General features: G+C 44.6%; 1 protein-coding gene across 9 annotated transcripts in view; it reads right to left on the bottom strand.

The window, feature by feature from the left end:
• Nucleotides 1-12,435: 12,435 nt before the first annotated feature.
• FYN (FYN proto-oncogene, Src family tyrosine kinase) overlaps nucleotides 12,436-15,048 on the bottom strand; it is a 208,470-nt gene continuing 205,857 nt past the window's right edge. For all 9 annotated transcript variants that reach the window (XM_023219049.3, XM_023219048.3, XM_023219050.3 and 6 more), the window contains one exon: nucleotides 12,436-13,107. In XM_023219049.3, the coding sequence (XP_023074817.1) occupies nucleotides 12,899-13,107 (209 nt within the window). In that variant the 3' untranslated portion in view covers nucleotides 12,436-12,898. The remainder of the gene's footprint in view (nucleotides 13,108-15,048) is intronic.

Genomic DNA, 15,048 nt, shown 5'->3' with positions numbered 1-15,048 from the left:
ACACACACACACACACACACACACACACACACACACACACACACACAGACACACACACAGACACACACACATACACACACACACAGTTCACTGAGTGTGATGGTGCATGCCTGTAGTCCTAGCCCCAGAGAGGCTGAGGTGGAAGGACGGCTTGAGCCCAGGAGTTAGAGGTTACAGTGATGAGCTATGATTGTACCACTTTATTCCACCCTGGGTGACACAGCAACCCTGTCTCTTTAAAAAATTAATAAATAGCCCAGGCGTGGTGGCTCAAGCCTGTAATCCCAGCACTTTGAGAGGCCGAGGTGGGTGGATCGCCTGAGGTCAGGAGTTTGAGACCAAGCTGGCCAACATAGTGAAACACCGTCTTTACTAAAAACACAAAAAATTAGCCAGGCGTGGTGGTGTGCACCTGTAATCCCAGCTACTCGGGAGGCTGAGGCAGGAGGATCACTCGAACCGGGGAGGCAGAGGTTGCAGTGAGCTGAGAACATGCCTTTGCACTCCAGCCTGGGCAACAAGAGTGAAACTCCAACTCAAAATAATCGTAATCATAATCATAATCATAATAATCATAATAAATTAAAAATAAAAGAGGCCAGGAGGGAAAGTGAAATAACTTGCCCAAAGTCACACAGCTAGTTAGTCAATGGTAGAATTGTGATTTGAACTTAGAAGTAGTCCAGACTTGAAATCCACACCAAGCAGGAAATCTACCGGGATGGCCCCGTGTGCCTGTCTGCAGGAGGTGTGAGTTCGCACTGAGCCTGTCATCTTCTGCCTCTTTTCTATTCCTCTTCCGTATCATCCTCTTAGTCACCTAAGCTCAAATCTCTCTAGATCTCAGTCTCTTTGTCTGTAGAACAGAGATAATAACGAATCACAAAGGTTGTTGTGAGAATTAACTTAGAGGATTCTCATGATGTGCTTAGCACTGTGCATGGTGCTATGGTGTTGCCAGCTGTCCCCAACCTTTTTGGCACCAGCACCAGTTTCGTGGAAGACAATTTTTCCATGGCCTGGGGTGGGCATGGGGGTGGAGGGAGGGTTTTGGGATGAAACCATTCCACCTCAGATCATCAGGCATTAGCTTCTCATAAGGAGCCCGCAACCTAGATCCCTCGCATACACAGTTCACAATGGGGTTCGGGCTCCTGTGAGAATCTAATGTCACTGCTGATCTGACAGGAGGTGGAGCTCTCGCCGCTCACCTCCTGCGGTGCAGCCTGATTCCTAACAGGACACGGATTGGTACCAGTCCACGGCCCAAGGGTTGGGGACCCCTGGTGTCTGCAGAATTGACAGAAAGAGCAATTGACTGGCTGTGGGGAACTCCAGGAGTATGACTTGGCGTTTTATTTATCTAATACAGGAGCTGGCAACCTTTTTCTGAAAAGGGCCAGTAAGTATTTTCGGCACTGTAGGTCACACAGTCTCTGTTGCAACTACTCAACTTTACCATTGTCGGGCAAAACCAGCGCTGGCCAAGATCGAAATGAATGAGTGTGCTGTGTTCCAAGGAAGCGTTATATACAAAAACCAGCGATGGCCAAGATCGAAATGAATGAGTGTAATGAGTGTGCTGTGTTCCAAGGGAACGTCATATACAAAAACAAGCGGGGGCCGACTGGACCCAAGGGTTGTCTTTTGCTGCCTCGTGGTCTTTGCCCTGCCTCATCTTATCAGAGCGAGGCCATGTCTGTTTAGTTCATGGATTTTTCTTCAGGGTCTAGTGCAGTGCCTGGCGCATAGCAGACATTGCATAAATATTTATTAAAGGAATGATTAAATGAGAGAAAGCAAACAAGCAAGAACAAAAGAAAGACTGAGAAGAGACAAAACTTTGGGATCCCGTGGATATCTGTTACGGGGTTCTGTGTAGGAAACAGAAACCACGCTAGGGCTTTTAAGCAAAAAAGAATATAACACGAAGAATTGCAAACTTGTTGCAAGGGCTGGAAGAGAGGGCTCTAGGCTGGGCCTCCAAGGATGGCTCCCATAATGTGGTAAAATCAATCTGCCAGGGGAGCTGTCACCTCTGCCACAGTCAGGAAGGAGGACTCAGGAAGCTGCCATGGGGACTGTTGACTACAAGAACATCATGGCTGCAAGACAAGGCCAGAAAGTGCTCAGAAAGCCAGGAACAGCATGAATTACTGCCACCACCGCATTTGCTAGGCAGAGGAACCTAGCCACTGCCATGTCCACAAGATTTTTGACGCCCATGAAGCTGGAGAGTGGCTATCAGTAGCTCCATGATCTTGCTTTGCGGCAGAAAGTAGCCAAAAGCTGCGAGACATTGGCCTCTGCCTTCCAAGCTTTGGGCAAAACATACTTCCAAGTATGTCTAATTGGTGTAGCTTAACTCACAATCATGATCCTAATGAAGAGACTCTGGGCAGTGTAGTTTTTAGCTTCCCAGACTCTGCAGCACCAGGAGGCACCCTAGAAAGATGTGGGAATGGATTCACGCAACATTTAGCATGGAGCATACATTCTAGTGATTGATTCTACAAAGTAAACTATCCCAAGCCTTAATGGCTTAAAGCCACAGTCATTTGTTTTGTTCAGAAATTTGAAATTTGTGCAGAGCTGGGTGGGTCCAGCTTGTCTCTACGTAATGATGAGTCAGCTGGGGTAGCTCAACATAGGCACCCCCGTGTGAGCAAGTCCACGCACACGTGGGAGCCCGAGGGGAGAGGAACCAAAGCCCCTATCAGTAGCCCCAACTGAGCTCCTGAGGTCAACAGCGGGCATCAGCGTAGCAGCGTGTTGATGCAGAGCCATTGTGAAATGCGAGAGCCATCGTGACGGCAGCTCCTCCAGCCACACCCCAGCTGCCCTAGCTGAGGCCGCATAGAACAGGGGTGGGCTGGCCTCAATGAGTCCTGCTCAGATTGCAGATTCGTGATCAAAATAAATGACTGTTTCTATTTCTGCTACTAAGTTTTGGAGTGGTTTGTTATGTAGTGAGAGATCACCAGTACGTGCAGGTTGTGCTGAATGGGAAGGAGGGAGGGGAACAGATGGGGCAATCAATAAGAAATGAAGCCGCCAAAGCCAGAGAGGGGTAATGGCTGACCTGAATGTAAGCTGGGTCCGCCTCCCCCTGCACCCCAACATTCAGCCTTACCAGCTTTCTAACTTGGATGCTTCCTGAAAATCAACCAAGTGTGGTGTGGGTTGTATCTGCCAGGTAGGAGGTCCAAGCCTGGGCGGAATGCTGGAAGAGCCCTATAATCTTATAGGGACTGACTGCTGCATGCGGACTCTGTCTCTCCCGGAAACTGCCCCTCAGCAATTTCTGACCGTGGCGGAAGATTGGATTTGAAATGGCAAACTGTCATGAAAAGGCAAGACTGACCTGTGGTGGTTGTGATTTTTACACAGGGTTCCAGGAGAGTGCAGGTGATTTCAAACAACAAGGTTGTCACATTTAGTTGTGCCAGTTGCGTACTGCACAATTCTAGGGGGCAACATTCACATTCTAGTCATTATCCTTTTGCATATTTATTACAACAATTTCCTGGCAGATGGCAGCAAAATGTCTTGAGGCAGGGTAGCCTTTTCGATTTGCATAAGGGCGATTTATAGCAAGTGGCAGGAGGCATAGGTACAAAACTAGTATCTAATAAATCTTCAGCCAGTAGCAGTGGTTGGGGATAGAGATGGAAGAAGTGGGGAGGAGTATTAGGATTAGGGAAGGTCCTTTTGCTTAACCAGAATGGGCACCCAACAGATAAGAAGTGTTGAGATTTGTGGGGTTCAAAGTTCAGTGTTGTGGGACCAGCAAGTTTGTAGAAGAGACAGGAATCAGTCCAACAAAGGAAACAGGTTTGCCCTGAAAGGTAGAACTCTAAGGGCTGAATTTATTAAAAAAAAATTTTTTTTTTTTTTTTCAGAGACAGGGTCTTGCTTTCTTGCCCAGGCTGGAGTGCAGTGGCATAATCGCAGCTCACTGCTGCAGCCTTGACCTCCAGGGCTCAAGTGATCCCCTCTCACCTCAGTCTCCTGAGTAGCTGGAACTATAGTTGTGTGCCACCATGCCCCACTACATTTTTTATTTTAATTTTTTTTAGAGACATCTGGCTATGTCGCCCAGGCTGTTCTCGAACTCCTGACCTCAAGCCATCCTCCCGCCTCAGCCTTCCAAATAGCTGAGATTACAGGCATGAGACACTGTGTAAGGGCTGAGTTTAGTAAGTAGATAATGATCTTTTGTGGAGAGATGGGGATGAAGAGAATTAATGAATATATAAGTAAAAATGTCATGATTCTAATGAGATCGGGGAGCAAGGGGAGAGGAGTAGGGAAAAGGACGAGAGGAACAGATATGAACCTCAGCTGACATGGCTGTGCCCTGTTGAAGTGAAGGGTATCTGGTACGCCTACAAATTCCTGCCCACCTTCAACCATTCTGGGTCTGAAAATCTACATTAGTCGTGAACAAATATCACAATTCACAGCCGCAGAGCAGCTTCTGACTGTCAAGGTGGATTACATGATATCTTTTCATTCCCACTGATTGTAGATTGCAAAACCTTTACAATTGGAACAATATTCTCCATTTTGCATTTGATTCTGAAACAGAATCCCAGCCAAGCACAGCTTTTTGTTTTATCTGTGTGTCTTCCAAGGTCTCCTTTGCCTGCATGCATGTTGCTTTTGTTCTCGGCTTGCTGTTTTAACTATAGCTTTGCTACATTTCCATTTTTTCCCCCCACTATTCAAAACAAGTACTTATTTGAATTAGAGCAGAAAAATACTGAATAGAATGAAGCATTGCTTTCCCCCCTCTCACCGTGGGGTCATGGTTTAGTGGTAGCCATGACAATGATTAATGCTTTGCACTTTCATTTAGAGAACTTCAGGAAAGGGTAAACAAATATTTTCCCAAATTTGCAGGTGAGAGGAGGAAGGTGAAGTGGCTTAGGAAAGATTGTGCTGATTACTGTCTGAGTTCTCTTCCCCTTCCTAATTATCTTACAAATTATGCTTTGGTGAATAGTCCTAGAGCCGCTCATCTTTTAAATCAAACTAAAGTCCACTGAAGTAGGAGAATTCTGCATTTTGCATAAATGAGGTGGGCAAATTATTATTCAGTTTTTAACAGGGTTTTCCTATCACTTTCCTCTGCACAATGTAATATGGTTAATTTACCAGAAAGCATTGTTATTCATTCCCTAATTCTCTAGGCAACTGCTGCCATTTGCTTACCATTTCCTCCCTCTCTGGGAATTGACAGACCTTCCGGCTCCATTGGGGTGGTTTGCGTTCCTGAGCAATCTCTAGAGGCTTGGCTTCCCTCCTGGTGTCTTCCAATGTTTACCCCTTGGGAGGAGTCTAAAAAAAATGAAAGGATTCACATACCTGGATTTAGTTTATGAGTGGCTTAAATGAATCCTTTGTAAACACACACCAAAGGAAAAAAAAAAAAAAAAAGATGAAATCTCTTGCTATTTAGTGATATTTCCCCACAGGACTATGTCTATGCTTTTCATTAAAAACACTATCTGAATAATACTCATTTCATTCTCTCTCGCTTCCAATTAGCTACTCATTGATTATTACATAGTAAGCATTTGATAATTAACTAAAGGAAAACTATCCAGAACAAAACAACCAGAACACCAGGCGACTGCTAGTATATATACCTTCCATCATGAATGTACATATTGCATGATGATTTAAGAGAAACAGCCTGGCTAGTAAGTGGAAAAATGACAATGCATTTGTAAATACGAGAAAACCTCCCACTAGCTGTTATTGAGAGGTAGTGAGGAGTTATTGTTATTCCAAGCTTCTTCCTAGCAATTCTTTTATTCTCATACTTATGAGAATATGAATATGAATATATTTCAGACCATATCCTAATCGAGACACTGGAGCCAACAACCTGCTAAAACCCTCCTCCGTCCCTGAATGCTATTATCTACCACCTCCTCTATTTAGTGGCCACTAATCAGAATAAATGGTGTACCTATATACACTGTTAATGGGGTCGGGGGAGAGGAGAGAGAGGAGAGACACAGAGACAGAGAGCGACTGAGATTCTTGTGTGTGTACTTTTGGTTTTTCTTCATTGAGACCCATTTGTTTATGTCTTCTGTATTGAAAGCATGAGGTAACCCCTAACAGGGGCTAGAAATCAGAAGGAGACAAATCCAAAGGCAAGGAGCAGTAGGCTCCTACATAAGCACTATGTAATCTACTTCCATTTGTCTTTAAGAGAGTCAGGCAGCACCTCTTCCAGGAAGCCTCCCCTGCATGCCCCCATTCTGAGCTAGATGTTACTACTTTGCTAACAACTGTGCTTCAATCTAAGAGAAGCAGCTTATTGCAACTATTTGTATGGGTCTTCATCCTTACTAGACTGTGGATATTGTCTCTCTTTGAATTTCTGGGGCTAGGCACAGGGACTAGCCCATAATAAGTATACAACGGAAGTCTGGAGGAGTGAATGGTAGGTCTTTACACCCATCTACAGTCATATCCACCTGCATCCCGTTGCCTTGACCAGCCCTGGAGAGGACTCCTCTCATGCCAGCTTTGGTTTCTTCCTCCAAATGTGTGCACTGTCTTCATCCTTCCTACTCCCACTGGCGGCCATCTTGGTTAAGCAGGCCGACCTGACCAGACCTCTACTTCCAGGTGGCTCTGATGGCTTTCCTCTTCCTTCTCATCATCAAACGCCCTCATCTTCTGTCTCATTCTCAGTCACTGGGCACTTCGCTGGGTGAAAAAAGGAAATCAGATGAGAGAATCCACATTAAAGGGGGCTAATGTTACCTTCTCCACGTACAATACGGACATCTTCACTCCGTGCTTCTCACACAGCGCACACGGGCTCCCTGCCTTATGCAAGGGTGCGTCAGGGACACTGCAAGCTACAGGCTGGGGAACATGGCACAACTTGATGACTCGGGAAAATATTTTTTATCTGAAGACAAAGACGGATATCTGAGGGAGTAGAATATCAACTTTTCATACAATTACAAAGCTAAAACGAGCCTTTGAAGGCACTTTACCCAAGGCTACAGCCTGGGCAACAGAGTAAGACCTTGTCTCTACAAAAAAAAAAAAAAAAAAAAAGAAAAGAAAAAAGAGAAAAAATTAGCCGAGTGTGGTGGCACGCACTTGTAGTCCTAGCTACTGGGGTGGGAGGACGGCTTGAGCCCAAAATGTCAAGGCTGCAGTGAGCCATGATCACGTCATTGCACTCTAGCCTGGATAACAGAGTGAGACCCTGTCAGCCCCCTGCACCCTCAAAAAACAAAGACTGTGGCCAGGCGTGGTGGCACATGCCTGTAGTCCCAGCTACTTGGGAGACTGAAGTGGGAGGATTGCTTGAGGCCAGGAATTTGAATCCAGCCTGGGCAACATAGTGAGATCCCATCTCAAAACCAAATGGAACCAAAATAAGAGTATGTATCACTTGGTGCCATTTATTTCATGCTGTCTCTCAGGTTACAGAGGTACAAGTTTATCCTCACTGGCATTGTGACAGTTCTGGGGAAAGGGTTGGGAAGTATCAGGCTATAGATCGGGCCTTCAGTCATATCTGGAACACTGGTGGCCACACATCCATGATGCTCAGGACTAGCCCTGTGGGCAGCATGCTGTCAGTCCCATGTGCTTAGCAGGTTCTTAGGTAAATGTGTCATTCGAAGGTAAACCATTCACCCCACTGGACAGTGGGCCTCATCCGCCTAACAGTCCATCCATCAGTCCAGCCAGCATCTGCCAGAAGCTCATCACTGTTTTAGGTGCAGGGAGAATCATGGTGAGCCAATCAGGAAGTTTCTGCTCTCGGGCTCACAATCTGGCAGGGCAAACACATGACAGGAGAGTAGTATTAAACACATGGGTGGCATTAGGCAGGTTACTGGAGAGTAGTAAGCCGTATGGAGAGAAGCACAGCGTTCTGGCTGTTGAGGAAGCCGTTGTTTGTCACTGGTCACATTTTGTTAGAATGTCCCTGCAACACTGGAAAACCATTTATTTTCAGTGCTCAGAATTAACTTTTAAAATAAAGGTATATTTGTCCCTCCATAGGATTCTGAATATTTTGCGTGTTGGGAAAGAATGAGGTATGATTTAGGAGTTTATTATGTATGAAAAGTTTCTGGGAATATAGGTGTATATAAATTATGAAGGTCTATTTGATATTTCAAACACAGTAAAGGTACTATTTTTCACTATTTTCTTTTCTGTTGTTATAAACTGTTTTTCAGAATAAAACAATATATGTAATTAGCAATTGCTTTAGTAATCTATACCCCCGTATCATTTGTAGAATGAGAATGTGTTTAAGCTTCTTTCCCCTGCCCCCAAACCAAAGCCAGTCTCCTCCCTCCCTTCTAATAAATGCTTTTGACAGCATAATTGAATTCCAACAGTATCGTATAATATATAGTGGTAAGAAGGTCAACAAAAGTAATGTAAACCTATTAAAATACCTTTCAGGAACACACTGACCAAAGGTCATTTTATTCCAATACAACTTGTTAGGCAATGCCTAGCACGTGACGTTCTTTGTCCTGAGTCGTGACTAATAAATAGATGACTTCCCTTTTGCTGTGGGCTTGAGTACAATTCTCTTCTGCCTGTTGCTGAAAACCATACTCTTTCAAGATTCATAAAAGAACCATTCCAATTAATCTAGTATACATCCTTAAGACCCCCTGGGAAATTGCAGATCACATTTTGCCACACTAATGCTACTATAAAATCCTCTGGTGCCAACGCTTAGCCACAGGAGGATTCCTATCTTTCTCAAAGCAGGTAAACACCTCTGGTGCTGGTAAGGACATCTTCAACAGTGTGGCTGTGTTTGAGGGATTATATATACCCTTAACTTTTCTCATGGAAATGCCTGGTTCCCCATACACCTTTCTGTGTCACGACTATGGCAAAGTCAAATGCATTATTTGTCTCTATCTACCCTGATGTTCTAAAGCATGGGACCCCCTGTCTCCTAGGCTCTCTGATCCTCCCAGCCCGTGAACTGATCATCAGAGATCAGGAGCTGCAGAGAATGGAGTGAACAGAAATCCTTTTGTTGCAGTTACAATGTCTGAACTTTGCAAATGGTCTTCTCCAGTTGATTTGTTATTTGATTGATTGATTGATTTTTTTTGAGATAACGAGTCTCACTGTCGCCAGGCTGGAGTGCAGTGGCGCGATCTCCACTCACTGCCACTTCTGCCTCCTGGATTCAAGTGATTCTCCTGCCTCAGCCTCCTGAGTAGCTGGGACTACAGGCGCCTGCCACTACGCCCAGATAATTTTTGTATTTTTAGTAGAGGTGGGGTTTCATCAGGTTGGCCAGGATGGTCTCGATCTCTTGACCTCGTGATCCGCCCGCCTTGGCCTCCCGAAGTCCTGGGATTATAGGCGTGAGCCACCGCATCTGGCCTGTTGTTTGATTTTTAAAAAGTAAAAAGAGGTTGGCTCTGTGGCTCACGTCTGTAATCCCAACACTTTGGGAGGTCAAGGCAGGAGGATTGCTTGAACCCAGGAGTTCAAGACCAGCTTGGGGCAACATGGCAAGGCCCTATCTCTACCAAAAATAATCATAATAAAAATTAGCCAGTGTGGTTGGGAGGATCGCTTGAGGCCGGGAGGTTGAGGCTGCAGTGAACCATGTTTGTACTACTGCACTCCAGCCTGGGTGACAGAGCAAGACCCTGTCTTAAAAAAAAGAGTCAAAAGGAGGAGTTTATTAGGAAGGCTCCCTTTCCAGCAGAGGAGGGCTAGATGCCAGCTTTCCTAAGGGGACAAAGCAAATACTTGCTCACTGCCAAGTCACTGAAGACAAAACATTCCTCACCATCACCCTGACATTAAGGTGATACTTTTCTTTCTTAACAGGAGAACTTTCTGGTCAGAAAATTCAGTTTCCTCACCCGAAGCCTATACAACTTACAAGGAAGAGAGGCTCCTTGGGAGGTGTGGGGACTCTCTGGGATGGTGTACCTCAGGAATATCTCTTGAAAGCACATTTGCCTCTTGCAAGAAAAAACCCAAAAGTCTCTGACTTCTTTGTATTTCTAGATGCTCTCTTATTTTCACTGTGCAACCTCGCTCTACAGCACGCTGTGTTTCCTAAGAGTGCCCTTGAGGTGGCCCAAGTCCTTAGCTTTCTTTCATACAAGAGACTCCACCATGAACTCAACTGATAAATTAAAGGCCATACTTTGGTTTGAAGAGACTTTTTTTTTTTTTTTAAAAAAAGAATTTCTATTTAAAACGGGTTTTTTTTTTTCAGATTGTTTTGAATGAATCAGAACATAAACAAAAATCCTCCAGAAATATTTGCAAATTATCCAACTTAGTGGGGTGTGAGGATTAAAAGCAAAGTTATCTTTAAAAATATCTAGAATATGTTAATCAACTACCTAATAATGTGATAATAATATAAGTAATAAGATCTTTAAAATTTTATCTGCTGGGCGCTGTGGCTCATGCCTGTAATTCCAGCACTTTAGGAGGCCAAGGCAGGTGGATCACGAGGTCAGGAGTTCAAGACCAGCCTGATCAACGTGGTGAAACCCGTCTCTACTAAAAATACAAAAATTAGCCGGGCGTGGTGGCGCGTGCCTGTAATCCCAGCTACTTAAGAGGCTGAGGCAGGAGAATCCCTTGAAGCTGGCAGAGGTTGCAGTGAGCCGAGATGGCGCCATTGCACTCCAGCCTGGGCGACAGAGACTCCGTCTCGAAAATAAATAAATAAATTTTAAAATCAGTTTAGCAAGTCTATTAATGCTAAAAACAATACCATAAAGTTTTGATTAATCAGAAAACTTTTTTTTTCTTTTTTAAAGTGTTGGAGGCCCTCCCTAAATGTAAAGGTTATTTCAACAAAGAAAACCATCCTTTTTCTAGGACCCCGCATGGCATCAGTGATCTTAGAATCACAGGATCTTAGAGCTGTAGAGATCTAAGGAGTGAATCTCATCTAACCCCTTCCGTTCTACAGACAGGCCCTGAAAATGACAGATGCCAGGTGGTGGCTCAGGGTCCTGAAGCTGAACGATCACAGAGCCAGACGCGGACAGGTAGCTGGCGTCCACCCACTGACCTTCCTACCACACTAGGTTGTTGCTCCGTTAGCGCCTTCATTCCAGAAGTGGGGGGACGTTTGGAAATACATATACTGACTCCAGGATAAGAAAGATTCTTCTTGTGATTGTCTATTTCTCCTACAAGCAGGACACAGTAAATTCCAGTTAGAAAACATGTCTGATAAATTCAAATGGTAAGGTATGCCTATGTTTGCTTTAATGATCCTCTGAAATAGCTGGTCGAGAGCCTACCCTTTCTAGAGGGAAAAGAACTCTCCAGATGTTCTGAATGTTTCTGTCATTTGCAAATCATCGCACAAAGGCTAAATTCACAGGTGACTCCATACCATCTGGTGTGGGACAGATGTACCACAGAACTACGAGTACCTTCCATGATTTAAACAAATAAACAAAAAAAAAAAAAAAAAATTCAAATGTAAAATGCTTTCTTTTTAATTACTAAATTAAGAAAGTTAAACAATTTAAAAATGTAAACTCACAAATGAATCACAACAAAAAAGGAACTAAGACTTGAGTTGCTAGTCAGTATTAAAAACTCAATAGAAATAGGATTTTTGATTTGTTGGTGTTAAACATATGTAATTTAAGGTGGTACAAACAGCAACTAAAAATGTAATACTTTTTTGTTTTTGTGCATCCCCATGAAATGTAAAGTAGTGCATAGTTATTCCACTGGAGAACTCCTGGACATATAGAAAAGTCATTCATTAGCAGTACAGGACATTTAAAACACTTATTTTACAACGGGAAATGTGCAACCCCAACCCTCATTTCCCCCAGAAATTTTAGTTGCATGAGAAAGTTTAGCAGGTTGCCATGACTACAATGCTATGGGTTTTAGATCATTTAAATGTGGTTACAGGTTTATTAAATTAAAAATGTCTGAAACATTTCAGCATTCCTATTTTTATACAAGAAGTTTGTGTGGTATCCATCTTCCAGTTCTCTCGGTAGCCATTTGCTTGCTTATTTTTAAGTTTTGAGAACAAAAGGCAGTAAGTTGAAGCAAACACTGCTAACAGAACTTGTCAGTTCAGCTTGGGGGGCGGTTCCTGAAAGGAGTGAAAGTAACAGCCATGTGCAGGTACAGTCATGAACCGGGAAAGTGCAATCCAAATGAAAAAATTCATGCTTTGCAAAAGCCAAAAATGAGGCCACTGGTGTTTTCAGAATGACACCAGTGCTTTGATGCTGACTTGCAGTAAAGTCCTCCCTCTGGGTCCCATAGCTTTGGTGGCCCAGGCTGGCCACAGTCTCCACATTAGCACCCACATTGTATATGTACAGGGACATATATATTATATATATTCATATTTATAAAAAAGAAAACAAAAACAAACACCTGTCCTGATTGGTTTTTGTTAAAACATGAAAAAAAATTTTATTGTTTTAGACAAAGAGGCCACTTTTGGAAAATAATACTTTTTTTTTTTTTTTAGTTGAATCAGGTGAAGACAGAGTTAAAATCACATAGGATTTGCATTTTTAAAAAAGGAAAGCACTAGGATTGTTGGCACTGGAGTAACTATTTACACTGAACAGAGGTTTGGCCTTTTACATAACATCGATACAATGCATTTTCCAAAGTCTGAGAAATAACAAGGTTCTGTCTCGAATGCTTCACAGAGGAGGTTCGGATTTGGGGACAAGTGTCATTAATGAGGGCCATGGAAGTTCGTCAGCTTCAGAGTCACATGCAATCTGATCCTGGGCGGTTCTGCTGCTGGGGAGCAGCCGGCTACGGAATTGAAAGCTAATGGGGAGGGGTGGGGCAGCCTCTGGGACAAGGCCTCTCTCCGCAGACCCGGGCCTTACAGGTTTTCACCAGGTTGGTACTGGGGCTCTGTGGCGGTAAAGTAGTCTTCCAGGAAGCTCTGCAAGTACTCAAAAGTGGGGCGTTCTTCAGGGTCCTTTTTCCAGCAATGGATCATGAGCTCATGCAGAGAGATGGGGCAGTCCTGTGGGCAGGGCATCCTGTAGCCTCGCTCCACCTGCTCCAGCACCTCCCGGTTGTTCATGCCTGCAAAGACAAGGGCAGTGAGAGTGGGCACCCCGGGGCTCCAGGCCCTGACCGCCGCACACGCAGATCCCCTTTCTTCTTCTTTGCATCTGCAGGTGGCTAAAACATGTGAAGTGCCCCCATTCCCCCCAGGAGTCAAACCCTGCCATGCTACTCAGAAATAAAGGAGTGCAGAACTACTCAGAAATAAAGGAGTGCAGAAATAAAAGAGTGCAGAACCGAGACATGCAAAAATCCAGAATGACTCTCAAAAGCAATATAAGTGAAGGAAGCCGACACAAAAGGCAACATACTGTATGATTTCATTTATGCGAAATTCTAGAAAAGGCACAGCTACATCTATAGAAAGCAGATCAGTGGCTGCCTGGGGAGGGGAGGAATTCCTGCACAGGGGCCAGAAGGAACTCCAAGTGGGATGGGAATGTTCTGTGTCAGGGTCAACGGGTCAACAAACTTTTCCTGTAAAAGGCCAGGCAGCAAATATTTTTGGCTTTGTGGGTCACATATGATCCCTGTCTTCTTCTTTTTAACAACCCTTTAAAAATGTACAAAACACACACAGGTTGGGAGCCAGATCTGCCAACCCCTGTTCTATAGGATGTATGGGGTGGTGTGACTGTTTATGTTTGTCAAAACTCAATACACTGCATTCTTAAAATTGTTGAATTTTATTGTGTGTAAATTATACTTCAATTAAACTGACAAAAATATATGAATAAAGCATACAAAAAAATCCACACAGAATGAAAGCATGCTGCCCCTTGTTTATAGCATTTATAAACTCCATTTATGAACTTCATAAATTCGTTTTCCTCATGCCTGGGCAAACTCTTAGTTTCTCACTGTCGGAAATCTGCCATCATGGCAGCGTGGCTGGGCACTGTCTGGCCCTGTGACCCCACTGCCCTGAGGTTTGGTGAATCTGATGGGGAGACAGACCATGTCCGGGGCCTATCTCTCCTGATGACCTCAGCCAGGCCATCCATCATTTGAGGTTTTCCTGACTCTGGGGAAGCTGTTGAAACACTGGGCTGCATAGCGCTAACAGAAGACAGACTGTTAACTCCTTAGAGAGTGCAGCCTCCTGCACACTGGCCGCCTTAACACTACAGGAACTACCATGCTTAGGGGGTGGCCAATGTCCTGAGCTCTTCCCAACTATTGCCGACCACTGTTCTCTAGTTTTGCTTCCCTTTTTTGTTAGATCACCTTCTGCCAGCTCCCTGTCAAGCTGTGCTATGCTTTGGTTGCTTCCTGGCTGGTGAGGCTGTCATCTGGAATCCTCCCCAATTTCTGACCCGGTTAATTTGCAGGAGCAAGAACTCGACGTCAAGCTATATAGAAACCAAGATTTCTTCCCCTCTTTCCCAGGGCTATAGCCAGCAGGAGCACACACCATTCGCATGGAGCTCGCTCCCTTTACTTCTGGGGGAGGTGGTGACCCGCTAGCTAGAAACCTGTCAGCACAGCCCAGAGGTGCTGGGCCACAGCATAGCCTGTCCCCCTGGGCAGGGAACACTCAGACTTTGGGGTCTGTGGCCAGTCCTCTTGGTTGTGCTGTCACTTGCAGAGGAGTGCATCCGGGCTCCTCCTGGCCGTCAACCACAGCCCGTGCGTCGCGTGTCTCTCCTGACCTTTTCAGGATGCTTTCTGATTCTCCGCCATTCTCATTTCTTGAGATAATAAAAATTCATCTATTATTTCTGCTGTACTGAAGTAGGCCTTCAATGCAAGTGTCGTAAAACAACCTCACTCACGTGTCAGGGCGACCCCTTATTTCAGGGAGAGAGGTTTAATGAAGGAGTCAGGGTCCCTGCCTCTGTGCCATGCATGCCTTTACCAGTGACTTCCTCAGTGGCCTGGGCAGAAGGAGAGGCAGCACTGTGGCTAATTAGCCTACATCCTCCTCCAATGGCTGAAAACGGGGGATGGGAGCCGGGG

Source organism: Piliocolobus tephrosceles, chromosome 5, assembly GCF_002776525.5.
Source record: "Piliocolobus tephrosceles isolate RC106 chromosome 5, ASM277652v3, whole genome shotgun sequence".
NCBI classification, from domain to species: Eukaryota; Metazoa; Chordata; class Mammalia; order Primates; family Cercopithecidae; genus Piliocolobus; species Piliocolobus tephrosceles.
This window is presented reverse-complemented; position numbering and strand designations above follow the sequence as displayed.